General features: G+C 41.4%; 2 protein-coding genes across 4 annotated transcripts in view; one reads left to right on the forward strand and one right to left on the reverse strand.

Annotated features, from left to right (window-relative positions):
* The first annotated feature begins 1,145 nt into the window (after positions 1–1,145).
* On the forward strand, positions 1,146–26,055 carry NSG1 (neuronal vesicle trafficking associated 1). 2 transcript variants are annotated; one of them, XM_054633069.2, is made up of 5 exons: positions 1,146–1,279; positions 1,661–1,812; positions 5,501–5,617; positions 16,165–16,275; positions 21,511–26,055. In XM_054633069.2, exons 2-5 carry the CDS (start codon positions 1,684–1,686, stop codon positions 21,709–21,711), a joined length of 558 nt encoding a protein of 185 aa, XP_054489044.1. In that variant the 5' UTR covers positions 1,146–1,279; positions 1,661–1,683; the 3' UTR covers positions 21,712–26,055. The 2 variants fall into 2 exon arrangements, with proteins under 2 accessions (XP_054489044.1, XP_077033818.1); XM_077177703.1 differs by having other exon boundaries at positions 1,147–1,279; positions 1,658–1,812.
* STX18 (syntaxin 18) overlaps positions 22,898–26,324 on the reverse strand; it is a 60,384-nt gene continuing 56,957 nt past the window's right edge. For both annotated transcript variants that reach the window (XM_054633068.2, XM_077177704.1), the window contains 2 exons: positions 25,859–25,939; positions 22,898–24,616 (listed from right to left, as the gene is read on the reverse strand). In XM_054633068.2, the coding sequence (XP_054489043.2) occupies positions 24,521–24,616; positions 25,859–25,939 (177 nt within the window). In that variant the 3' untranslated portion in view covers positions 22,898–24,520. The remainder of the gene's footprint in view (positions 24,617–25,858; positions 25,940–26,324) is intronic.

Consider the following 26,324-nt stretch of genomic DNA (forward strand, 5'->3'; position numbering starts at 1 on the left):
TCAAGTGTTTCTTGTTTTCTGAGAAACCGCTTCATTTCCACTCACAGGTGCAATTTTCTATATAAAATGAAACCCCTTTTCTTGTACTTAACACATGCAAGCATGATTTATGAAACGTTACTCGGGTAAGACAAGCTTATTTTACACTTTATTTACTCAGGACAGAACACTGATGGGAGAAATAAATGAGATAGACAGGATGATCCATAGCTGGAGACACGACTTGCTTTGTGCCACAGCCAGAAAGGGCCTTTAGCATTACAGACCATTGATCTCAGGGAAACGGGATGCGTGTTGGATTGAGCAACTGGAACAAACCACGCGGAGAGGCTGCTCATGCTGGCATCTGCGAGAAGAGGTTGGTTGGTTTTGAAGCATGAAACTGGCTCTAGGCTGAGCACCTGTCTGCCTCTCCTCTCTCAGAGCTGCCTACCATGCCAGGCACTTGTTGCATCGCCCACAGCGCTTTCCCTGCGCCGGCTGGGCAGCAATGCACCTGCAAGACGCCAAGAGGAGCATGCTGGCTGCCTTGGCTTACAGGAGACAGCGCACTGAATACGAATCACTGGGTTTTTTCCGCCCCGAGCCTGTAAGATGTCCTCTGTCTGCTGGCTGCAAGGCTCCGCAGTGCCTTTGCCCGGGAGTGACGCGAGCCCGGCCCCAGGGCTCGCATCCCCCGCTTGGCAGAGCGGACCCGGGCCGGGCTCCCCCCGTGCTGACCGCACACCGTCCCGTCCCGTCCCTTCCCTTCCCTTCCCTTCCCCGCAGGAACGGCCGAGGGAGCGGAGCCGGCGGAGCGGAGCTCGCCCCCCTCAGCGGCCGGGGCCGGGGCCCCTCGCCGCCGCCTCCTCCTCATGTAGCGCGGCTTCCCCGCCCCAAGCACCGCCGCTGCCCCGGCCGGGGCTCTCCGTGCCGGGCCCCAGCAGCACCGAGCGGGGCAGGGCGGCGGCTCCCGGCTCCCGGTTCCCAGCCCGGCTGGCGCAGGCCCCGGCGCGGCCCCGCCCGGGGAGGGGCGCGGGGGGCCGGGCGGGACGCGCCGCCCCCTCCACCTGCTGCCGCTGCGCCATCGCCGGCTGGGGGAGCCGCCGCCCGCTCGTCCCCGCGGGCCCCTTTGTGCTGCTGCTGCTGCTGCTGCTGCTCCGGAGCTGCCTCAGCCAGGCGGCGGCTGCGTCACGGCCCCGGCGCTGCGGCCGCCCCGAGCCACCCGCGGAGCGAGAGCCGCGCCTCGCCCCCCGCTCCGCCATCGCTGCGCCCCGAGCCAGGGCCGGCAGCCGCGGCGGTGAGTGCCGGGGGTGGGCGAGGGCAGCGCCGGGGATGGGCATGGGGCTCCGAGCCCTCCGCGGGCTGCGGGCGGTGCCGCACCGGGCCGCGCCGGCGGCATCGCTCGCACCGCGCTGACGCGTCGGGGATGTGGGTGCTGCTTTGTGTGCGTGCAGCGCTGGGGTTTTGTTAATTTTGATAGTAGATGCTCTGGTCGCCGTTCGTACTTCCCAGAACGCCAGTAGCTAACCGAGTCATAGCGACCAACACGGATTTTTTTTTTTAAATTTATTTTAATTTTTTTTTCCTGAAGGTATTTCGGGTCCCCCCGAGGGCTGGGAAAAGGTCTGGTTTCTGATATTTTGTATTTCTTTGCGTGTGTGCCTGTGTGTGCCAGCAGAAAAATCCCTCTATCCTGGAAGAATGGTGAAACTGGGGAATAATTTCAGCGAGAAGAGCACAAAGCAGCCCCTTTTGGAGGATGGATTTGACACCATCCCCCTGATCACACCCCTGGATGTCAATCAGCTCCAGTTCCCACCTCCTGATAAGGTACAGTAGGCTTTAGTTTCCACCCTGGAGAATCACACCCAAATCTCTGGCAAACAACAAAAGAATAGGTTATGGGTAGAGAGCAGCTTAGGAACGACAAGAAATACGGGGTGTTTCAAGGCATGCCAGTTACCTCTAGGGAAAAACCCCAACAGCTAAGCTCGTGAAAGTCCACTAATGGTGATTTTCATTAAAAATCAGCGTGAAATGTTAGCAATAAGCATGTCGAGATTTTAGTGCTGCTATATGAAACATATACTATACAAATGGAAGCTTCTCTAGACTGTATTGTGATAGTCTTTCCTATTCTATGTCTTTCTTTCTTCCATCTGGAAGGTCCTGTGTATTCTCTGTGGATAATACGAATTTTCTCTGTCTAGAAAATGCCCCCCTGATGAGGGAATAGAGCCCTGCCTTATTTCTCTGTAAGATGGGCTTGGGCATACTAGCAACAGAGAGCACTTCCATTTTCCTTCTGTGCTTCAGTAAGAAACTAATGCTAACCCCAGACAGGCTGAAATAATGAGATGAGAACAGGCCACTGAGTTTTCTCCTTGGCAATTTATTTTGTTCAAAAACCTCCGAATAGGTGATTCAGATATCCTCTGTAGCTGGAAGGGGCCAGTCCAGTGAGCTGCTTACAGGCTGGAGGGGGGAGTGTGCCTCCTGTATTCCTCATTAAATCCCGTGATTATTAGGGATGTAATTTTAAAGATTTAGAAAGGTGATGTGATGGCCTGTAAATATGTTTATTGTCCTCACAATAATGAATTCAGTAAGTGCTACTACATGTGAGGCACATAGGAGTAGGATTTTTTCAGGGTTTTCAGTATCCTGTTTTAATAGGATTCTTACTTGTAATTTCCCACATGCATCTGCTAATAAAAAGCTTTGTGGTCTTCATACAGTTTTTATTTTTGGCCTTGTGTCTTCCACAAGCTGAATTCTACTTGTAGATAAACTGATAGCTATACATGCCTCAAACCTCAAAAAATTCACATAATCTGAACTTAGGGTAAAGAGTTTTAGCTTGTAAAATTTTTCTCGGTGGAGTGTTGCTTGTAGGCAATACAAATAAATGTGTGACCTCCATTTTAATTGCTATCAACACCACTCTGTGTTGTGTGTGGTGACCAGTTGGCAGGCATAAATGCAATAAGCCATAACAGCTGTTCAGGAGCCTGAGGGTCCATTTTATGCCCTCAGTTACATGGGTGTAAATCTTGTAACTGAGGACAAAATCACACCCTGAGGCTTTAGGACAAGCTAAGTCTTACCGTGTCTGATACATCTGCCAACTGGTGACTGGATAGAACCGATTACCAGGGACCAGTGACCAAAGGGATTTGTTCTGTTCCTGCACTGCTAAACAGAAGTCTGAATGAGGGATCTGCATGGTAACAGCTTTAACCTGAGCAGAGCCTCTGTTGTGAGCCCAGGGGGCTCTGTGCCAGCCCGTTTGCTCCTACTAAAATGGGCAGAACTCCTCCCACCTGTTTGGCATTTGCCTTGAATGAAAGCAAATGTCCAGCTAAGCTGGAAACTTAAATAAAGGAATATTTGATTGGCTCTTCTACTTGCCACTGTCCAATTGTATATTAGCTTTCTTTTCCTTTGGCAAATATAGAGGGGGAAAATTAAATTTATTGGTCCTGCTGGTGTCCTTCTGTAACTGGTTAGTCATGTCAGTGTCTCTTTACTGGTTGTTAGAGACTCAAAGGCAGGAGCAGAGCAACTGACATGAAAAAAAGAAACTGTATTAAGAAAAGATTGACACACAGATCAAATTCTGAAGTATGCAGACCCTCATGTATAATGAACAGAAGTACATTCTTCATATGCCTATGGTTATTATCCACTTGCAAGGCTCCAGCATGGCAGTGAAGCATAACTTCTTGAACAGTAGAGACTACAGTGCTAAGGATTTGATGATTTTGACAGTTTCTAAATTAAAGGGATGAAGTGATTTAAATTCATATTTAGATATGTTAAACAAAAGAAGACATTACATAACCAAGCAGTTAGAACTGTACATTCAGTGTCAGCTGAATGTGATTTGAGTTGCCTGAGATTATGTAACATAAAGGGGGGAGGAAGGGAACTAAGATGTTAAAAAGCATTCCAGAAATCATCAGGTGGTTAGCTTCCATGATGCTGTTGGGCAGCTATAAAATAAAATAGGTAATAACTAGTATCTTACTAATTATAACTGAAAATAGGTAAGTAGGTTTTAAACTTATGTCCTGAACAAGTATGTGTAATACTGTGAAAGTGTCTAATAAACTTTTAGTACCGAGTCTAGGTACAGTTACACATTCCAGGTACCACTCAGGGCAGTGAGAAGAAGGGAGCCCAAGGTTTGTCATTTCAGTGTCTGGCTGCCTGAAGTGTCACCATCTTAATTTCAGAAAGATGGGGAGAGCCTGTTTACAAGGGGCTGTAGTGACAGGATGAGGGGAGATGGCTTTAGACAGAGAGAAGGTTTAGTGTGAGGGTGCTGAGGCCCTGGCACAGGGCCCACAGAAGCTGAGGATGCCCCATCCCTGCAGGTGTTCAAGGCCAGGCTGGATGGAGCTCTGAGCAGCCTGGTCTAGTGGGAGGGGTCTCTACCTTGGGCCATGGGGTTGGAACAAGATAATCTTCACAATCCCTTCCAACCCAGGCCTTTCTGTGATTAATGTATTTGCTATTAATACCGTGGGCTGGGATAAAGATAGAATTTGATTTTCAGAAATCTAAAAGAGTAGATACTTATTCCTTGGAAAAAGAGAGGTAACTGAGCAAATTGTAATAGCACCATCACTACCATAAACTGTACCCTAGCTTGAGAATAATACTTGGAAAAAGTTCCTGAAAAATGCAGAAGACAAAAATGAGGCAAATAGGTTAGGTATGTGAAAACTCTGTATGATTAGAATGCCGAGGAGAACACTAGAGATACGACTGACGTAGTGAGTATTTTGGGAATAGGGGTAAGGTGCTAAATTGTGTAGCTTGGGGCAGTAGTTCATAGCAAGGAATAAACTGAAGAGCCTTGGGTGTTTGAAGAAATCTCATTAACACAAGGGTTCGTGTGCATCTTGCTGCTTGCAGCTGATAATTCAGAAATTAGATGTTAAAAATAAGAGTGCCAAGGGCCATGGTCTATCATATGGTGAATAGCAACTAGACTACATGGGTTATTTCACTTTGGTTTAAACTTAAAATCCTGCCATCAAAGAACATGGCATCATCATCTGCAAGATTTTTATGGGTACTCTTCAATAATCTTCTGTTGGTGTCCAATTTGAAATCCCATTAATGGGATTTCCTGAAGCAAATGGAAGTAGCCATTTCCAAACCATCCATAGTGGGAAGGTCCATGATTTGGATTTGACCTATCCTTGCCTAATATAAGAACACAGTATCACCACAGATGAAAAAATTGAACCTTTGTCAAACTGTTGCATAACAAGTCTTGCTGTAGGTCCATCAGAACCACTTTGAGAGGTAAGTTAGTTGATGATTGATATACTGGAAAAAATAATTAATAATTTAGCACTTTCAAAGAAGAATTACACAAAGTGGGGAGGGGAAAGATACGGTGCTAGATGTGCTTGTAAGCAGATAAAAGAAGAGTTAAAGAACAATTAAGGTTTTTGTGGCCAGCTTTAGTTGACAGTTTTGTGATTGATTCTTCTTCTTAAAGGTTGTGGTCAAAACAAAAACAGAATATGAACCTGACCGCAAGAAGGGAAAGTTCCGTACGCCTAAGATAGCTGAATTCACAATCAGCATCACTGAAGGGGTTTCAGAAAGATTTAAGGTAAGCTGTGCCATATGAAGATGTTAATGTCTCAGTTGTGTTTGCAGAAGTGCTTAAAATCAATTGCTGGTTGTAGTCAGAACTGGCTATAACAGAGTGCCTGTTGTGGATATAGCTGGACATGAGAAAAATTAATTCAATGTTATAATAGTTCAAAATTGAACAATTAGAAACAAAATCAAATCTTGCAGCTTTATTGCTTGTAATCCTCACTGGCAGATGAATTCCAAAGGCATTTCTGTCAGTGTGTGTGGGCTCCAGAATTGCCTTGCCAGGGTGTGTGTGGGCTGCACAGGGGAGTACTCATGGCATGGGCAAAGCTCCTGTTTCTGTTGAAGGACAAGAACCACCAGAACATTTCTTTTCTTTTTGGCTTCTTATTTATCACTGTGGCCAAACCATTCTCTTAAAAGCACTGTCATAGTCCATTATGTATTTTTTATAGTTAAATGTATGACTTGGCAACACAGGGATATAGATCAGAGCTCTTTCCTATCAGTTTTCCTGGTCCCATATAATCTTATGGTTTGGTGATGCCTGTTACTGTCACATGGCAGTTCAGAAAGAATCTGACTCAGATTGTGTCTACACCCTTACTACTCCCTTCATCAGTCCCACAGGGAACCTGAGGGCTTATCTGATGCAAGGCTTGAATATCCTTTCCCCTTCCCACTAGAGGATAGTTTTTCTTGTTCTGGATAATTAAGGCAAAGCAGGAAAGCTGGCACTTCAGCTCGTGCTCCCCTGTCCTTTTAACAATAAGTCTGCAGGTTTCCAGTGCTTCTAATTTGGCATCTTACCCAAGAATACCAAAGCATTTTTAAGCAGTAGGCATCCACATTCTGCAGTGCACAAGTGCAAATACCTTAGGAAAGTCTAATATTTAGTATGAGGGGAAAATACAGAGTTTCAGTAAAGGTGTGGATTCTCTTTCTACTGCACAGTTCTAAACTTTGTCTGCATGATAGGAGAGCACACACAGAGATTTTGGTACTGTTGTGCTCTAAAAGCTGCCCAGGCCCAAGCTGACCTTCAGAAGTGTATATGCAGCTCTCAGTGGAATCAGAGCATGCTAAACAAACAAAGTGAAGGCTCAAGGAGGGATTAGACTATATTTGGAAAGGAACTTTGCAGAGTGTTGCTGCGACAAATGTTTTAAGTGCCATTCACGTGGTGGTCTCCAGCCACAGAGTGAAGCATGTGGGTTCCAGTTAGCTGTGTGGGGAACCCCAGACAGCCAAGAAGAGATGTGATGGGGTGTGGTAGGGTTTTACCAAGGAAGTAGGAATCCTAGTTCCAGCTTTTCCTGTTCCTTGCTTTGGGGCAAAGACATCCCATTCCTCAGGGAAAATGCTACATTCTGACTCCCATTCTCTCTTTGTCCTCCTGGCACCATGGTACCAGTCCTTGAGAGCAATCCCCTTCCTCTCAGGTGAGGAGAGTAGGGTAAATGCAAATGGGCAGCTCAGAACAAGGAGAGCTTATGTCTGGCTGTCTCTGTGTGTGTCCTGGTCACACTGAGGTGATTGGAAAATGCTTACAGTGTTGTAGAAGAGAAAGGAGAGGCAGTTTTTTGTTTGAATGCCCTGACAGGACTTTGGTTCCAAGCAGCTGAGCAGAGCCTATACCTGAAGAACTTTGCACTTATGGTTTAGCAGCAGGGCCTAAGGGATTTAATTGCTGGAACATTAAATTGTAGCTAAGGAAAGGTTTTGAATATCTTAGTCACATTTAAAAGGCTTGTGCATCCTTTTGTAAAACTGGGGGGGGTTTCTCTGTCTTTGTTGGGAGAGCTGAGCAAATGAGACCTTGCTGAAAACAAATAAATAGCTTGTTGTGCTGTTGGGTAGTCTCTTCTAATTTGTGGAGCTGAACAGCTAAAAGCCTGATGATTTTTGCATTGCATTTTTATATACCTTTGGATGGCATACTTAAATAAAATGTCCTTTAGATGTTACTTTATGATGATCGCTCTGGGATTAATCTCATACTACAGGGTTGCTAGGTTTTGCTGCTAGGTAACTGCTGCATCAGAGAGGTTTCTGTAGGATTTGCTATCTCTTGGGAATTGCAGGGTGATTCACATTGTGGCTGTAAGTCTAGGTTTCCAGAGAAGAGTGTGGGAATGGATCAGTTAGGAAAATTTTGGTTCAGTTAATTGAAAACAATGTTCATGCAGAACATTCGGGTCCTAAAAATGTCCCTTAATCTCTATATAACAATTTTAGAATTGAATTATGCTGGTTGCAACATTTTCAAGAAAACTGACTATCTCTCCAGTGGGGATGACTGTCGTATTCACCACTCCCACTAATAAATATTACATGAATAGTTGATAACATTTCATAAATATGTAGATGAAAAGTACTGATTGTGTGAGGTTTTCTCCTGGGTCCTTATTAATTGTGAACCATCATGTTAACTTCTGCTGTTGATTCTGAGAGAGCAAAAAGATATTTGTTTGAAAATTAAATATTTGTTGTAATTATGAAATGCATTATTTAACTGGTGAGATATTGACTTTGGCTTGTGTTCATGAAAAAACTTTCAGATGCCATTTTAATGGCTTCAGTATGGTACATCACCAATGCACAAGCTTGCCACAAGACACAGCCCAAGTGTTGTGCTAAAAATAAAGCAAGTGAGTCAGTCATATTTACAAATAATTCACATGTGTATTCTAGGATGTACTCCTTAAATAATGACAAAGCAGATTGCATTTTTGGGATTCAGCAGTGCAGATCATCTAAAGCTGTTCTTCTTGAGAAGTTACACATTATAACAAATGAAGTAACTCCAGCATTGCATGTCATGTAGATCATTTGGTGTTTTAGCTGTTTTAGCACCTGGTGAATAATCAATTATAAAATGTATTTTTCTGCATTCAATTCACATTACCACAGTTATAACAGAGCTGAGAATGTTTTCAAAGAAAACTGCAAGTATCATTTTCCTCTATGAAGCCACATTCTGAATTCAGATCGGAATCTCTCAAAAGAATGTGAAGATTTCCTGACTCTGAGAACCCTGTTGTCTTAATTTATTTTTATGGCAGTAACCACACCAAGGAAGATGTGATTTTTTTCACTTAAGATTATTTCCCATTGAGAAACAGATGTCTTGCTTTTGTTCTTTGAACAGTGTAGGCTGATGTAGGGAGTTGGTTCTGGAAAACATCTGGAAAGTGACTTTGAACAAGGCAGATTTTTTCCTCTTGTAAATTGTCCACTCTACAGAGTAACAGAGGATCCTTGTGAACCAGGACATAGGAGGAAGTTAGGGCAGAAGAAAATTGATGGTCTGAGTTACCCAAAGCCAAACCTTTGCCTCCCCCATTGACAGAACAGTGTTTTTACAACCTCCAGTTGGATTTTGTAGTGGGATGTCTACTCTGGCACCCACTGATTGGGCTACAGCTGGCAGTTGTGTACAAACACAACAATTTTAAAAAATCTGTTGTAGCAAAGCATGACTTTTTTTTCTGTCTTTGAGAAAACATCAATAAAGAACATTTAGAGGTATTTTGAAAACAAACACTGATTTTTCATAATAAATTTCAAGCCCTTAAATCCACCCAAGCTGTGATATGCCTTCAGCCTTTGGTTTCTGTTCAAAGGCAGTTCAGTTCTTCTGATTTATCTTTGACATCTCTACATACATCTAACTGCAGAGCCAAAGCCTCAAGCTTATCTCTGTGCTAAGACCATGCAAAGTGTGTACTATCAAGTAGCAGTCAGCTGATGAAATGTCTGCATGAAGTTACGGTAGAGGAATTGAAACTTCAAGATAAGTTCTTGCAGTTTTACCTGGTCGCTTCAAGACTGCAAAAATGCAAGCGCCATATATTGAATTGTTCATGGCTTTTTTCTGTCTTAAAAGGGGCATCCTTCAAACATGTTTCTGCCTCAACAATTTTTTACCTCTTCTTAGCAATGCCAGTGATTACTATTGCTGCAAAAATAATCAGAAGCAAGGAAAACAGTTCTCTCTTTGCTGCTGTGCAATTACTTTGTGTGTTGAGTAGCTCTTTGCTTCCACTTTAAAAGTCTTTTAAGAGCAGGAGATGTCAACTGATTCCTGTACAGGTATCACTTCCTTAAGTAGATTCTGTGTCTGTCACTTAGTGCTGGAAGAGTGACAGGTACTTACTGTCATTAGTAGTTCTGTTTCTCCAGTGGAACTGCTCACAGGATTAAAGTTTCTCACAAGTATAAGTGCTTGGCAGGCTTTACATTTTTTCATTACTACTTCAAATAAGAAAAATAAAGGAGGTAGTTCTTTCAATGTAACAATTACTTTAAAATCATTGATGCAAGTAAAGGCACTGCATGTCAACTGTCACTTTTCCTTTTTTTAATGTTTGATATTCTTTGATATGACATTGACAATCCTCCTGCTAAATTTTTGGTTGAAAGGAATTTTATAGTCAGAGCTGGAAGATTTAAGTAGAGTGGATGCTTAACACAGCTCCCCTGCTATAAGTCAGGTGTCCTGTGCCACTGTTTCCATTAGAAATCCATTTACTGGAACAGAACCAGTCACACAGGTGACACAGATGATGTTTTGGATGTCTCCAGATGCATCACTTAAATAACCTTTGCTGTGCTGTAATATCATTATGCAGCCTTTTTCCTGGCCTCAATAGTATCTTCTGGGCTTGTATGAGAAGGTAGTAAGATTCTTATCTTGGTGCCACAGGCTTTCTTGAACTGCTTCCTCAGATCCCTGTTAAGAAATACAAGATGTGGTGCTGTGTGATAGAAGATGACAGGAACATTGCCATGAACAGCAGAGTTAAGCTGCAGTTCTAGGATCTCGAGGCCAGTGCCTTGTTAACCTGTTTTTGTGTAACAGTGTGTCCCTCAGGTTTCATTAATCAATTCCCTTGCAGACTGGTCCTGTTGTCTTGCACTGTTGCTGTTAATAAGCTCTGGTTCTGTAGCTTCTTTTTTCTTCCTGTCCTCATGAATCTGCCTGCCTTTTTTACATTTTTTGCTGCTAACTCCCAGTTATCTCCAGGTAAGCATCCAAGACAGTTCTCTCCTCTTTGTTGTTTCTGTTTGAGAGGGACAGTGTTTTGATTTCTGCTGTTTTTTCTGTACAATCTGCCCCCAAACCATCATCCTCTTTGAGCACAAAGTTTTGATGGGAATGTTGTGGGGAATCAGTTGAGTTCAATGGATGGATACCAATCATAGAGCTAAACATGACGTGCAATGTTAGAAATACTCTTCTGAAACAAGGCACCTGGTTGTCTTCTGGAATCACAGGTCATCCTGTATATTCCCACAGCAAGTACAGGGCACTGCACCAGGGTGTTCTATTTAATTTTCATTGCTCTGTAAATGAATATGAGTCAAATGTTGCATGTATAGATATAAACATTCCTTTTTTCTTTCACATTGCCATTTCCCATTTCTTAACATTTCTTAATCCTTGAGTGTGTTGTTTCAGACATGTTTTTCAGTTAAAAGGGACAGGCTGAGGTAATAGCAAACAAGGACATAATTTTGCAGAAGCAGTGATAAGTGGAAAGCTGATTTTTGTGTTCTCTAATGTGCTGGTAGAGGGCATTGTGTAGCTGGAGATGCAGGATTTTAGTGAAGAGAGGTGAAATGGAGGTCATGGCCATTAGCAAGAAAGTCAATGCAATGTTTTACGAATTTTTGTCTGTAGGATGTAGCCAGACACAATCTATTGTAATTACAGGCTGTCTGCCTAAAATTCTCTTGTAGTTTAAATTGGATAGAAATAATCTTAATTTCCTGTCCTAAGTAGTTGTACAGAGTTGCTGTATTTTACCCCAAAGGTCTCTGCATTTTACTGGTGAGCAAAGCATTAATTGGCTCTAAATCATTTCCCATGAAAGGTGCTGTGTATGTTTTCACTCTTCTTGTTCAGGGCTGGCAGCAAGTCTGTGCCTTGCACTTCACAAACCTATCAGAAATGAAAGTTGTGTTCCCAGGAGGCTGGAGTTGAAATAGATAATGCATAGATGTGGAGCAGAGAGGAGATGTGACCAAGAGCCAGTGATTGAGCAGTGAAAATCATTGCATATCTTGTTAGTTCTTCTAATAATAGGAATGCTGCTACATGAGTTTGTGTGCTGACAGAAGAAAAAGCATGAAGGAAGGCGTGGTGCAGAACAGCACAATATGAGTGGCTTAATGAAAGAATCTCAGGCAGGAGGAAGGATTAGACAAGTAGAAGTGAAGGCAGGGGAGAAATGAATTGTACCCAGGCTTTAATGGGACAGTGGCATAAAATAAACAGCAAAAGGATGGAGGTGAGAGGAGTAAAATGGGTAGAATTGTGCATGACTTGAAATACAACCAGGAAAGGGCGTGAAGAGAAGCAGACATTGTTGGTACATTGTTGGTACAGTTTTGCTGTAGTGTTCCAGCTTGGCTGAAAAGGGAGTCCAAATAAACATTAGTGGAGTGAGGAAGAAAGAGACTGCAGTAGCCAGGCAGAGAAAATATGGTTTGTAGTCTGTAGTCTTGTAGTCTTGAGGCAAAGTAGCGTGGACTGATGGGGAAGATCTGCTAGATCTTATGGTAAAGGCCTTATCACAAGCTGTTTACATGATAGTGTAGTTGTCAGATATGGTGAGTTTCATTTGTTCAGCTAACTGCTTACAGAGTCTGAAGACAGGTTTTTTGCTCTGGGTATGCTTAGTTCATTCATTAGTCATCTCTCATTTTGATTACTCTAATGGCTTCTGGCTAGACGTTGTCCTTCTTCTGCTCTTCACTCACAATCTATTCAAAAATCTGCCACATACATAATATCTTGTCATCTTCTCTGTTTGCTTCGTTTTGCTGCCAGATCCCCTTAAAACTAACTTTAAATGTCACACTCAAGATGAAAGCAAAATCACACTTTGAATTCCTAGTTAAAAGAAATGGTTGTTTGTCCTATCTTATAGTTACTTCAAGAAAAGTATTTTAAAAGCCCATCACTCTGGAGGTGTGACAGTCACCTTGGAGTTAGTTCTGCAGGATGTACATGCAGTGAATGATCAGAGTAATTCACAAGAGTTCTGCTTGTGAATGTACTGTGTGGGGTCCTGCATTGCCAGCTGGCTACCACAAAAAAGGAGATTTAAGATTTCCTTCCAGAATAAGGGAGGTGGTGCTTGTGCATGCATGGCAGCTGCTCCTGCCTGAGGAGGAGGGCAAGTTGTGAGTAGTGTGGGTAAGAAGAAGAAAATAACTTTAGTTTATAGTGAGGGTGCAAACTTGCTGTGGAAGAAAGCAATACTATGACAGCTTTGGGATTGCTTGTGCTCTGAAGAGCTGCTTGTTGCCTTCTCTTTTTTATGCTTTTATCTCTGAAAAGCATCTGGAAAGAGAGGCCTCAGAAGGTGAGGCACAGAGGTAGGATTGCACTGTGTTAGTGCAGGGAGAGAAGCTGAGTGCCTCAGGTTCAGAAGTGGTCCATGTGGGCCACTAGGATGGGTTATTATGAGAATGAAGAAAAATGGCTATTAGAAGAAAGAAAAGGATTTTCAATTTAAAAGGGAGAAGTGGATTGGGTTTAAAAGGTGATGGCAATCACCTTGGAAAGAAATCCATTGCTGGATTCCATCTGTGCCATTTTCATCTGCAACTGTCTTTAAATAGAAGTTCCTTGTATCCTGAAGGGTGGTAAGAGAAGGGAGCTTCTCTCCTAATAGGATGGAGACAAGAGCTTACTTGATTAGGGATTTGCAAATGGAGTGTGATTGCAAATCACTGGAGATAATGAGAGTAAAAATTTACATGTTAATACCAAAATTAGTAACATTAGGAAATACAGTAAGTGAGAGAGAAAATTCTGTGATATTTTTGAAGCAGGACCCCTGAGAACTCTTCCCATGGCTGACTGTGTGGCAATGGAAGAATTTGTACAAGCAGTGAGAAGAATTTTTGCAGGCTCCACACTGCCACTGAAAACAGGGCTCAGCAAATCACCTGAGACCATGGCTCTGCAACTTGCCAGCCTCCAGCAATCAACACAACACTGGGCTTTTATCTTCTTTTAAAAAGCAGTGACTTCTCAGAGCAGTTTTGAAGCTTTGAAGAATGATCCTGCAATGACTGTGGAAATAGAGTTTTTTCTTACTATCTTAACATTTAGTCTCAATTACAAAACAGCTTGTCACTATGTTACCTCACTATGTTTCTGAGACCTCATCTGTATGACTGAATGGTTACAGTGTGGAAATAATATTACAATTCTACTACTGGCTGCTAGTAGAAGGGCCAGGAAACAAGGTTAAAATACTTTTATAGAATATTTTTCAAATATATTTTTCAAGAGTATTTTTCAAAACATTTAAAACTCTTAGCTCCTATCTGTGGTGGAGACAAACATGAGTTGAGCTGATCTGTGCCACAGCAGTTGTGCCTGATGCCTGTGTCCCATGTCACAGGCCTGTGTTCCTGAAGGGAGCAGCCTTTGCTGAAGGCTCTGTGGAGCCAGGAGCCTGATAAAAAACCCTGATAAAAAACCTATTGGAAGGGCTGAGCCAGGAATGGGGATTGCTGGGAGTGCTGCATTGGTTGTTATTAAACTGGGCCACAGAGAATGACCAGAAAGAAAGGTGAAAATGTACTTTGTCTCTGGGATTCATGCAGGACACACTGAGGCATGGGAGATGTAAGGAGAACATACAATGTTGACAAGACAGAGTGAGCTATCCATGTTAATTTTTGTGTATGCAAACAAGTAATAAACTTGGAGAAAGGCTAATTAGATATGAAAATTGTTGTCAGTGTGATGTTTTCAGAGGTTAATTAAGATTTTTTTTTCTTTTTGTACTCCAGTGACTGCTGAGAAACTAAACATGTTGCTCCATGTCTCATTTCAATTGTTACATTAATATCTACACTTCTGCTGCTAAATTACTTTTTGATCTGCAGTTCTCCTTGCCTCTGCTCCAGCCTTCCCTTTTTTTGCTTTTTTTTTTTTCTATCAAAAATCCTTATTAAATCCTTGGCTTCAGCAACACACAGTACTCAACCTTGATTCAGCCAGGAAATACAGTTGTCTGCCCATGATGAGATTTGCTTTCACAGGATGAGAAGTCCCTTAAGTTTATTGTTGTCCTGAAATGTCCTAACACCACTGCCACACACAGCTTGCAGTGTTGCAAACTGTTAGTTCAGAGGTTTATCAAAACGGGGGTGTATGGTGGTTGTTTTTACCAAGAGGCAAAGCTACAATTTTTTGTTTTGGCTTTTTCAAATACCAGATTATTCTTGTTTCAATTAATTGACCCTGATATGCCTGAATTCATTTTTCAGGAGGTGTATATAGCTGGTTTACTCATCTTACTTCAAATTTAGATCATATTATGATTTGTTTAAAAAAATGAATAATATAATCTTGTTTCTGTTTATTACTGTTTCTTATGCTGTAGCACATGCCTGCTTCTTTCTAACTTGCCAAAAGAAAATTAATCTCAATCACTCTTACTGTGTAGTCTCCATGACCTACTATTTTGTCTATCAGTAGAAGTTTTAGAATAATCAAAACACACATCTGGGATACCTTCCCAGGTAAAGAATGCTATTTGCTCACTTACACCTTCCACAAAAATGGGTCTGATTTAGAGAGCTTTGTACTGCAACTGCTAGACAAAATTTTGTGCTTTCTCTCATCAGTGGGTGATGTAATTCTGTCTTGTGACACAGCAGAAGGCTGCTGGTCTCCAGCTGCTCAGAGTTTGTACCTGGGAAAGGTTAGCTTGATCCTGACACTGATTTCAGCTTTGTCTTAAGGTGTGTCTTGGACTTCTCTGCAGCCCAAGCTCAGGGGCAGAGAGGTACTGAAGGACACGGAGAAAAGCCATGTCAGGCTGTGTGTAAGGCTCCTCTGTGAGCACAACTCCTGGAGTCTAGCCCAGTTCAACAGGGGGTATTTCCTCATGGATCTGGCAGTCAACTGCTCCTGTACAGGCTCTGTGTGATGCAGGAGTACTGTTGCAACCTATAAATTAAGGAGTATTGAGCAACCAAGAATGCAGACTACTGGTGTAACTACCCCTAAGTTCAGAGCAGGTGCAATGACCTCCAAGCCTAACAAGGGAGGGCAGAGATTACTTTGTCCATCTCCTGCAAGTCACCTCTGGATGACACCTGTGCTAACTTACTATCACCTGACTCCATTCCTGGACAGGCATAGGGAAAGCAAACATGCTTAGCAGCTGACAAAAACTAGACTTAGACTTACATCATCCACATACTGAAAAAACAGCAGACACAAGCTACCTTGGTGTGTCTTGGCCTCATGTGCCTTGAACAAAATGCACTAAAAAAAGCCTTGCAGTACACAGGCAATGTGTACTGCCCAGATGATCCTCTTTCTTCTGAGAAGGGCAGGGTAAAAGCACTTAGGTGCTGCTTCCCTGTTCTCCCTCAATAATTAAGCAGCTGGTTTTATCCTTTGCTTGATTGTACTGTACAGTGCATTCACAGCTGACTTCTGCTGCCTGCAGTAACCAGCAGCAATAGAACAAGCAGTGCATTACTGACATAAGTGTGTTTTATTTTTCTTTACAGGTCACTGTGCTGGTCCTTTTTGCCCTTGCATTCTTAACGTGTGTTGTATTTCTGGTAGTCTACAAGGTTTACAAGTATGATCATACCTGTCCAGAAGGATTTGTTTTCAAGGTAAATTGCATACCCATTCTAGAAAAACAGTAGAGTATGGAATATTCTGTGTTGTTTTAGGCATAACCTTGATTAAGGCATGCTGTATTGCATAGGTTTGGTGTTTCTTTACACAGGTTAGTGTGCTTCCTGCTATGCTTTTGCTTTGTAATTTATAGTTGAAGTTGTACTATTGCACAATGTTATTTTGCTAACGCTTTAAACATTGAAAATATAGCAAAAGTCTAAACACTTGGTGTCTCTCAAACTGCAGCTGTCTGGACAAAGCCCTCATTTATGGGTCATATGGTTTAATGATGCACGTTCCTCCAAATTACTGTGTGTTAGGAAATGAGAAAATGATAAAATGTGGAGAAAAAAAATCTGGAATATGTGTCAAAGAAAAAGTAGAGTGATGTTCTCATTAAGAGTAGTAGAGTTACTTCAGGGTTATTTTTGTACTAAGAACTTCTTGTTCTAGAACAGTGACCTCTGAGCCCTACTGCCAAAAGTGGTGCCAAAAAAGGGAAAACACATTTATTCTAAAAAATACTGGTTCTAACCAAAAGGAGGCTGGGCTCACTTTATTTGTGTGAGATGATGGTGCTGGCTCCTTTGCTATGACCTGGGCTGAAAGTCAGGAAAGTAACACTGACTTCCCAGTTGTAAATTTAACAGAGTTGAACTTGGCTGTAATTAGGTAAGAAAAGTGGCAGTGATAATGGCATTATTCCCCTTATTTTTTAAATAATATTTAGTCACATAATAAATTAAAAGGGTGCCCCGTACAAACTTCAAAAGGATTCAAGAAGAGATGGCTGCCTCAGCACTCCTCAACAATCATGTTCAGGATTTTATCTGTCACTTCAAGCACATAAATATCTTACAAGAATCTAGTTCAAAATTAGAATCAGTGATGCCCTTCTGGATTAATTTAGGTTCAAGCATTCAGTTGGTTACTGCTTCCCCTTTGTTCAAGGGCAAAAGATACTGTGGTTAGAATACTTGGCTGTAACTCAGGAGATCCAGCTTTTGGTTCTGCTGTTGGCTTTTGGTGTTGCCTCAGACACTGAAACCCCTCTGTGTTCATGTCAGGGAACAATAGACCTTTTTTTTCCCTAAGCTTTCTTTTGGCATTGCACAGTCTGGAATATGGACTGTTATGTTCCTTTCAAGCCTGTCTTGATGTGATCCTGACTCGACAGGAACAGCCAGTTGTGTGTTCCTGTGTGAGTCCAGCAACAGCCTCCTGCTTCTGCCTCCTTTCACACCAAGTTGTCCTCTCCTTTGAGTTGCAGCTTTCTGGCTTCTTGTGGTTTGTCTTGCCAGTGTCATAAATATTTAAGGAAAGAACACTTTCTCAGCTACATTTCAGCTACCCAGTGACCAGAGTCTGGTTGTGTTTCTCTCTTTTGGGTCCTGTGTTTGGGACAGAAGTTAGGCAGAATGTCCCATAGCTCACACTCTGTTCATAAGGTGCAGCACATGCACAGGGCTGCATCATGGTTACTTTCCTGGTGGTTTTCTTGGAGCTGGTGTTTTGTTTCCAGCTGCTTGATGGCATAATGTCAGGAGACAGAGCATCTTTGGTCACGTACCTCTTTTAAGAAAGAGATCTACAGGATAAGGATGTTTGTAAATGACACGAGGCCTGAAAACTACCACTGTTAAGATGACTTTGTATTTATTTGTGTCTTTTTTTGGGGAGAGTCCATGATATGTGATGGCATAGCTGTCCTAGGACACATGAAGTCTGTCACCTTGTGACCAATGTCTCTGTGGACTGGTTTCATGTTTCAGGTGGACTCAACATTACCTGGCCTGGATGTTCCCAGGCTTTAGATGCTGATGTGATTTCCTGGTTGAGGGCAAAGGTGTACCTGCCTCAGGAAGCCTGGTGCTGCAGGAATCTCTGCATAAAGGCTGAGCTAACCACAGCTCTGAGTCAGCCTCTCTTCTCTGCTTTGATGCTCTCATACATGGAGCAGTTCCAAAGCTTTCTGCTGTACTACGCCTCCAGGGCATGAAGGTGTGCTTAAAAAGGTGCTCATTTTCCTTTGTACAGCAGTCTTATTTCTGTGCTTGCTTAAGCTTCCTGAGACAGCCTCAGTACTGCTGCTGTGCAGATTGCTTCTCTGGAGCACTCATCAGAACCTCCTGGTGAGACTCACCACAAAAACCTGAGTGCACTTACATCCAGAAGAATTTCCCCAGGGTTTCAGTATGTTCTGTACTGTGTCTGTTACCCTTCAGTGTTTGCTGCCAAAGCCCCTGCATTCTCACAGACTTGTGGGCAGTACAACAAAGTCACTTCAGTGCATTGAGGACCACACCATCATCTGTTAAACTGGGAAATTATTGACCCAGCAAAGTTAATGTGACTGAAGATACTATTTATAAGTGAAGTCCACTGGGGTCTTCATGTCAAAGGAACAAAAGGAATCATCTTAATTCAGCCAGATATAGACTGGCAACCAGGGTTTTCTCTGGCATCAAAGGCCATAACCTGTAAGTAATTTCCAAAATAGAAGGGTTGGGAAAAAAAGAAAAAAGACTGGCAAGTCACTCTGGAGCATCCCAGTTTCTCCTCGTGGCCTTCCTTCTTCTCTCACCTGGGAACCATGGCAACAAATAAAAAGGATGGAAATGAATGTTCTACATAGCTGGAAGTGGCAGGGTAAGAATCAGCAGCAGTTCCCATCTTGCCATCACTCAGTCACTGAGTGCTGCATGGCTTGGTTTGACTGGGAACTAATCCAAGGGGCTGTCCTTAGGCAGTACACAAGGGGAGTGAGTGAAAGGAGAGGTTGTTTTCCCATCTCTTCTAGAAGCATGAAATCCCAGGAGCAAAAATGCAGTCAAGAGGGAAACTGATGTCTGTTTCTTAAGGCACTTCTGTCAGATGTCTTGCATGTTTGTAACTACAACCCCCCCCCTCCTCCACCCCAAAAAAAAGAAACCAAAAAACATCACTGAGTCATTTTTGCCTGCTACAAAGCAAATTGCTTCTGAAATCAACAGAAGATTCTGTAGCTTTTTTTCAGACTGTCATTAATCTTGGCTTGTCTTCAGCTCTAATAATTATATTTGCTTGAATTTCCTTGGCAGATTTCATTAGTTCAATAGATTGTGTTCCTTTCCCCACTTTAAATATTTAGAATTGTGATTACATCCCATGACTTAAGTGAAATAATCACTACACATATGTCTGTGTCTATGTGCTTCTTAGTCATTTTATCACATCAGAAGTAGTGTCAGTTATCCCAGATAAAACATGGATAATACTTCCAGAAGATGACATGGTTGATGTATATGAATATGCATCTCAAATAGCTCTAGTCCATATTCCTGGATTATGTTTTTATAAATCTAGGTCTCAGTCTTGCAGCTGGCACAGACATTGACTATGAGCACAGGAAAGCCTCTGTTGAGTTACAGTGCTGAACTGCCACAGGTGCTGTTTAGCCAGGGTTAAATCCCATCTGCTTTGTGGTGCTACTTCAACAAAACTGGGAGGGAGACTTGTCCCAGCTGCTGCCTTGACAGAAGGTTACAGATAAAGGGAACCAGAGTGGCTGTGGAAACTCTGGGCACTCCTGTGAGTCTGACAGGCTTTGAGGCTTCTGTTCGAGCCAGTGAGGTGCTGCCTGTGGGAGGCTGCCAGTCCTGTGACAGCCAAGCACCTCTGAGCCATCCCATGTGTCACGTGATGAGTTTGTCAGGGGCAGACAGGTTCTAAGACTACCTGTGGGCCTCTTATTTTGACAAGTATTCCTTTCTTCTTTCATACCTTTTGATGATTTTTTTCCTTTTTAGGAGGCAAAATTTGTATTAAGCCAAGACTGTCTGCTGGGTCTTCACCCATCTTTTGCTTTACGATTTAAAACCATTTGAAAGAGTTGTTACTCGTGCTTATTTATGCCTTTTTTTTTTTTTTTTTTTTGACATGGACAACAGTCAACTCAGAAGTAAATGTGGACACTTTTAAGGTAGAATCTGGTCCTGAAACCCATGGAATTTTTGCCTGTGTTTTTCTGCTGAGAAATTCCCAGAATAAAATTTTGTTTGCTGAGTAGGAGAACAGTAGCAGTTCAAAGCTGCTGTGCTGTAGTATTATAAATTTTAGTCCTCTGGTGCTGGAAGCAAGAAGACTGAATACCCTATTTCTTTCAAAACAGCCAGAGTAGAAATTACTCAATGATTTTTTCCTCAAGCTGCAGCTACTTCTAGCTGACAAGAGTCAATTCAATTGCTCAGGTGACTGCCCTAACATGTTGAAGTATCAGGCAAGACTGCCTGGACCGGCCAGTGTGGCAAGAGGACCTGCTGCAGAGAGACCCCAGGACCTTCTGGGGCAGACCCTGGGGGTCACAGTATATGCCTAAATAACTTTTTTCTCCAGTGCAACGAGCTGCTCTGTAGGCTCTTCCTGCAGTGACTGGAAGAGTTCCTGGATGATCCCTGTGACAAACACACTGCACAGCCACATTCACTTTGGCTTTTAAGATGACAGCAAAGTGGATTTGACTTTTATTTTACTCTCTAAATTATCTATTTCACTTTCCAAAGCTCTGAGCATCTAGCAGGTTCTATTTAGTGCTCCTACAGTGTTGGGAAATGAAATAATGTAGTCTCACAGCTCCAGAGAGCTTTTTAAAAGCCTGCTGTTGACTACATCTTCTGACAATAAGGAGTGAAGTATTTTGTATGTGTGTACACACTTCCACATATGCGTGGCCACCCACAGAGTTTTCCCTATAATGTGTGAGCTACTGGGCTGTAAAACTGTTCATACATTGTCAGCAATATATCTGTATTAATTTCTGTCCCTCAGAATGCAAACACCAGGGCAAATTGCCTGAAGTTAATCTAACAGTGCAATACAGACAGCTGTAATTGTAAACCAAGCAGTTGGAATTTGGTGGGCAGGAATAAACAGCAAAATGTGGCTGGGACTTGAGACTGAATACTTTTTCAAAATGATTTTCAGCAAGCATATTTCTTGTATGTTAGTTATTATGATATATAAACCCAGATTGGTCTTCCTGGCAAATGCATGAGTAATTTAAGGATTGCAGGGAAGAACATTTTGAGCACAGTAGGACAATACTGTAGTTAATTGATGTGTGTTGCATCTTGACTCACAGAGAGTGACTCTTGGCTTAGACTAAAAGGAAAAGGAGAAAAAAAACCCTAATCAACTTCATGTGTGTGGGGGGCTGTATCTGAAACCTAAGCAATGGATTTTCTTTTCAGAATAATCAGTGCATTCCAGCTGGGTTGGAAAACTACTACTCTGAACAAGACTCCAGCGCTCGAGGGAAATTTTACACGGTCATAAACCACTACAACCTGGCCAAACAAACCATCACGCGCTCCGTGTCCCCCTGGATGACAGTACTGTCGGAAGAGAAACTCTCTGAACAGGAGACTGAAGCTGCTGAGAAATCAGCTTAGTATGATAAGCTAATTATTAAAACTATGTCATTTGAAGGTAACTAAGGGACTTCAAGGAACTTTTCATTAAATATAATTATGGATAATTTAGAGGTTACTCATGTTTATGGTGTAACTGCTTCTGTTTGCTGATACTGCTTTGCAAAAAAAAAAAAAAAGAAAAAAGTGAAAACAAAAACTTGCTGCAGAACATTCATGGGCATAACCCCAGGTGCATATCAGCATTGCTGTAGAGCTTTGACACCATTTTCAATGTTAAAAAAAATCCAATGTTAGATATGTTCTTGCAGTTTATTGGATACTGATAGATTTTGTCACTGGATTTTCAGGGCTTGGACCTTAGATAAATCATGTGTTCTGTTGTCTGAACAGATACTTAATTTATTAAGTTTTTGAATTCTTTGTCATTTTGCAAACTGAAACACCCCAGCCATAACTAGAGTGATCTCTTGTTTAGCTGAAAGCTGTAAGTAATGTGTAGTTTGGGCTCAAGCAAGAATGATAGTCAGCACTACCATCGGGGCATAATGTAATGACTTGTATGGAGAAAGAAACTGTCAGGTCGCATTTTTCCTTACACTTCCTTTCCTGTTTTTGTAAGTGATAATGAAGTTCTCTGCAACAAGGCATGCTCAATGTTTTCTTATTGCTGTCAGCAGGATTTAACTGCATTTCCACTGTGGCTTTAGCATCTTGGTAAGGATGTGCACTGAAACACAAACTAGATAGACTTATGGAAAAACACAGGCAGTTTTAGTGGTGGGTGTTGAGGATAGTGTAAAAAATATACAGTTCAGGATGTTCTAATGAGAAATGACATCTTTTGATCATACTAAAGAGGCAGAAAGCCTATTCACAGTACATGTAGTCCACCATGTCATTTGTTGGATACAGCTGAAGGAGTAGCATGTCTAAATTTTCTCATGTATTACATCACATTTTCCCTTTTTATTAGTTAGAAAGAGCATTCTGTTTATGTATGGTTTGCAGTTTGATACTTTTTAAAACATGGAGCATCACAAGTGAAACAGTAGCATGTTAGATACCACAACTGGCTGTTAAAGCTCCATGTGAAAGAGAGTGAAGAGCAGAACTGTTTGTGTATGGCTTGGGAGGGGAAAAGATGTAGAAGAACATAGTATTGTGGATGCACGTTAAAGTTCCATTGTAATTACAAACTTACCTATTCTTTGTGTGAAATAATGTTTTCATTTTTATTATAAATCTTAAATATACATTATAAAAAGACATCTTATTAATTTAACATACAAAAATGTGTGAAGCATCTGGGCAAGCAAGTTGCCTTTTTATTCATGTAACTTGAATGGGACAAGGTAGAGTGGACATGTCAAAAGTTCCTTTTGTTTTAAGGGGAAAACATCAGTAAAAGCTGTTTCTCAAGATTTGTAGTAGAACAAATGTGGTCAGATCTACGTCTGTTTTTCTCCAGCAGAAGCCTGTCATCCCAATACAGTGAAAATAACCATTATGACTCAGTGCTCTAAATTTGATAGGAAATGTGCATTACGCAGTGCAGTTGTGAAAGGCTTTTTATTAAGTCATCATGGTATGTGGAATGCCTAAGAAGCAATAAACTATGTGCCAAATTTTTCTTTGCAATTAAAAATACCAAGCTTATGTGAAGATCTTTAAAACATACCATGTTTGCATTTTCTAACAGGTATCTGCTTTATTGAATATAATTGATTCACATGTAACTTTTGACATTTTCACTCTGTGCATAGTAAAGAATTAAGAATGATGCTACCTGTTGCATAAAATGTATAGACATATACATTTCAGAAGAGAGATAGGCAAACACACACATTTCATATCAGCATACTTATAGAGAACATTCAGATTTTACAGGATGGAAAGGTCTGTTTCCCAAGACTGTTCTAAATAGAAATGATTCACGATACATCTCCTCCCCTTAAATTTAGGACAATAAAAACTTTAATGCAAAAGTAAATACTGATGAGAAACAACTTCTTTTTCTCCTCGGAACAATAAAAATTAGTAAGCCGTACGATCTAGGAGAAACAGATTGTTTATGCTTCTCGAAGTCAAAAACATTTTCCGTCTGATTTATCAGGAGGGAGTTTATTGAGTCTTATCTACACTTGGTTTTGAGACTTCTTGTAGTTAACAAATTGCTCCCAGGTTCAGTACTTTGAGGAGTTTGATTGTCTATCCTTTGGCTTTATTCCAGCATCCCAGAACATCTGTTTCATTGCACAATCTGTTTGTGTTGTATTCTCTCTTTTCACTTAGAAGTAAAGCTCTTCCTTGACTCCTTATCATTATTAGTACCATTAGATCAAGCTGATTTCTGAGACAAGTAGTTTCAAAGGATGAGAAGTAAAGGTCATTTATGTGCAAAGTGCTCACTGTGTACTGAAGTGGTGTGATGAAATAAACGCCTGAGACAGCGTAGATGCTTCTGCACACTAACAGTTTTCTCTTGCTCTGGGATGGGAGCTGGACTTTCCACAGCATAGGTGGGTGACTGTGACAAAACCAGTATTGTTGCTTTTTCTTCTGTTAGATCTGCTCCAGCTTGTAGCTTTCTTCACAGTTCTTTCAAAGACTTTTATGCTCTCCAGAGGATAAGCGTGGTTTTATGTTTGATACAGGGATTTAAAATGAATGTACTAATGGATATATGCACAATTTATTTACTGGAAAACATTTCCATCATAGAGGTATGAGAAAATGCACAAAATACATAGGTGTGCTCTTATACTCTGCTCCACTAAAAAAATGTCAGAGCATTTACAAACAGAGCATGGAGCCAGTATATGTTTAATTAATTATCATACCAGTCCAGGAAAAGCAAGGAGAATGAACACATCACAAGGAAGAAGAGGATCCATACTCTAAATCCAGCATTGTTTTTGATGGCCTGTGAGGGAAAGGTTATCCCTGTTACCATTACCAGTAAATACAATTTCAACAGTGGCAACTCAGAATGCCTGTTTGTGGCATCACCCTTCCCTCCCACAAGAGAAACAACAAAATTTGACCTTAATTTCAGGAGAATACAAATCAGATTGGCTGGTACCTCTTTAGATTTATCACACTGAAGTCACACTTAAAATCTTAAAATTGCACAAATCAAACTCCAGGAGCTATATTGCAAAGTACATGCTTCAAAGTTAGTTCTAAGTTTCAAAAGTGAAATTCCTTGATTAAAAGGAATCAGGCCTTCATCTTTCTAATAAAGATCTGACTTGAAACAAATGAAAAACAACAAAACCAAACAACAAACAAACAAATAAAAAATCCCTGACACCTCTGGATATAACTCAGTCACTTATTTCAGTCTCAGAGCCAGTATTTTTCTTGGCTTCTCCTTCCAAAATTGAGACCAGCAGGGGACTTGTTTTTTGTTCTCATTTTTTAGATTTACATAAGGAATTTTTTTTATATGATACAAATACTAATGTGAGTAACAAAGTTTATTTTACCACCTTTCATGACTGTTTCTCAGGATGGTTTAGGAAACTTAGTTCTACCTAAAAATGTGAAAAGTGAAATAAAATATAGCTTCAGTTTGGTGCACTTTTCAGAAGAGCAGAGCAGTGGACAACTCATCCTTGAGATACCTTTTCTGTGTGCTCTCAGGAGAGAGGAAGAAGTGAAGCATTTACTCAGTAGCCTAATTTAGGAACTCCATTTTTATTGAAATCTCAGTTCCCAAAATAAAACATCCTTTCCTTCTACTTAGTAAAAGTGGAAGAGCATGCAAGAGGTGTTCAGAGTCTCTTCTGCTAACACTCAGCATTCTGTTTCAACTGTTTCAACACTGTCTTATAGTGGTAGGCTGCAATTTCTGCGCCCCACTTCTTTGTTTTAAAAAAACTTCACAGGTGCTTAAATGCAAGCCAGGTGACCTTCATGTTTAAAAACTGCTGAGGCCAAGTAGATTTCTGCAGTCCTGTGTAGCTATTCAGATCATGCTTAGCAAGTGTGAACTATTGAGAAGCTCAGCTACCTTGAACAGTTTTCCCAAAGCCCTGTCCTGACACCCAACACCCACTGCACCAGTCCCATGGGTGAGCTTGCCCATGCTGTTTTAAAGCAACACCTGGAAAAACCTGAAAGTTAAGAGAAATGAGTCTAAAACACAACTTCAAGATATTACCTCTCTTATGTCTTCATTGCCTTCTTTTATATTCTCTGTTGCACCCACAACTAATTGATGGATATTGTCAATATCAGTCTCCTGTTTAAAAAAGAAATAAAATTGAGAAATAGTAATGAATGTTACAAAAAAAATAAAAACCACTTTCAAGGACTTGGGGAACAAGCAGAACTCAAAATAAAATCTGGTATTACTAACATCTTTGTTTCATTGATGCAAAGGCAGAGAGTATTACATTACAGTTGTAATTTCTTTATCGGTGATTTTACGAACCTGAATGGAAACCACCAAGACCTGCAGGAAGTCTCCCATTTATCTACAGTCAAATCTAACCTGTCTGATTTTTCCCAGCTCTTTTGGAAGAGGTGCCAACATTTCCAGAAAGGATGCTGTTACATAACATGTTTAACAGGACACCAGTTCTGAGGCAGAGGGATCCTTCTAACACATATCTCTCATTTTCCAT

Source organism: Agelaius phoeniceus, chromosome 4 (genome assembly GCF_051311805.1).
Source record: "Agelaius phoeniceus isolate bAgePho1 chromosome 4, bAgePho1.hap1, whole genome shotgun sequence".
In the NCBI taxonomy this organism is placed as follows: domain Eukaryota; kingdom Metazoa; phylum Chordata; class Aves; order Passeriformes; family Icteridae; genus Agelaius; species Agelaius phoeniceus.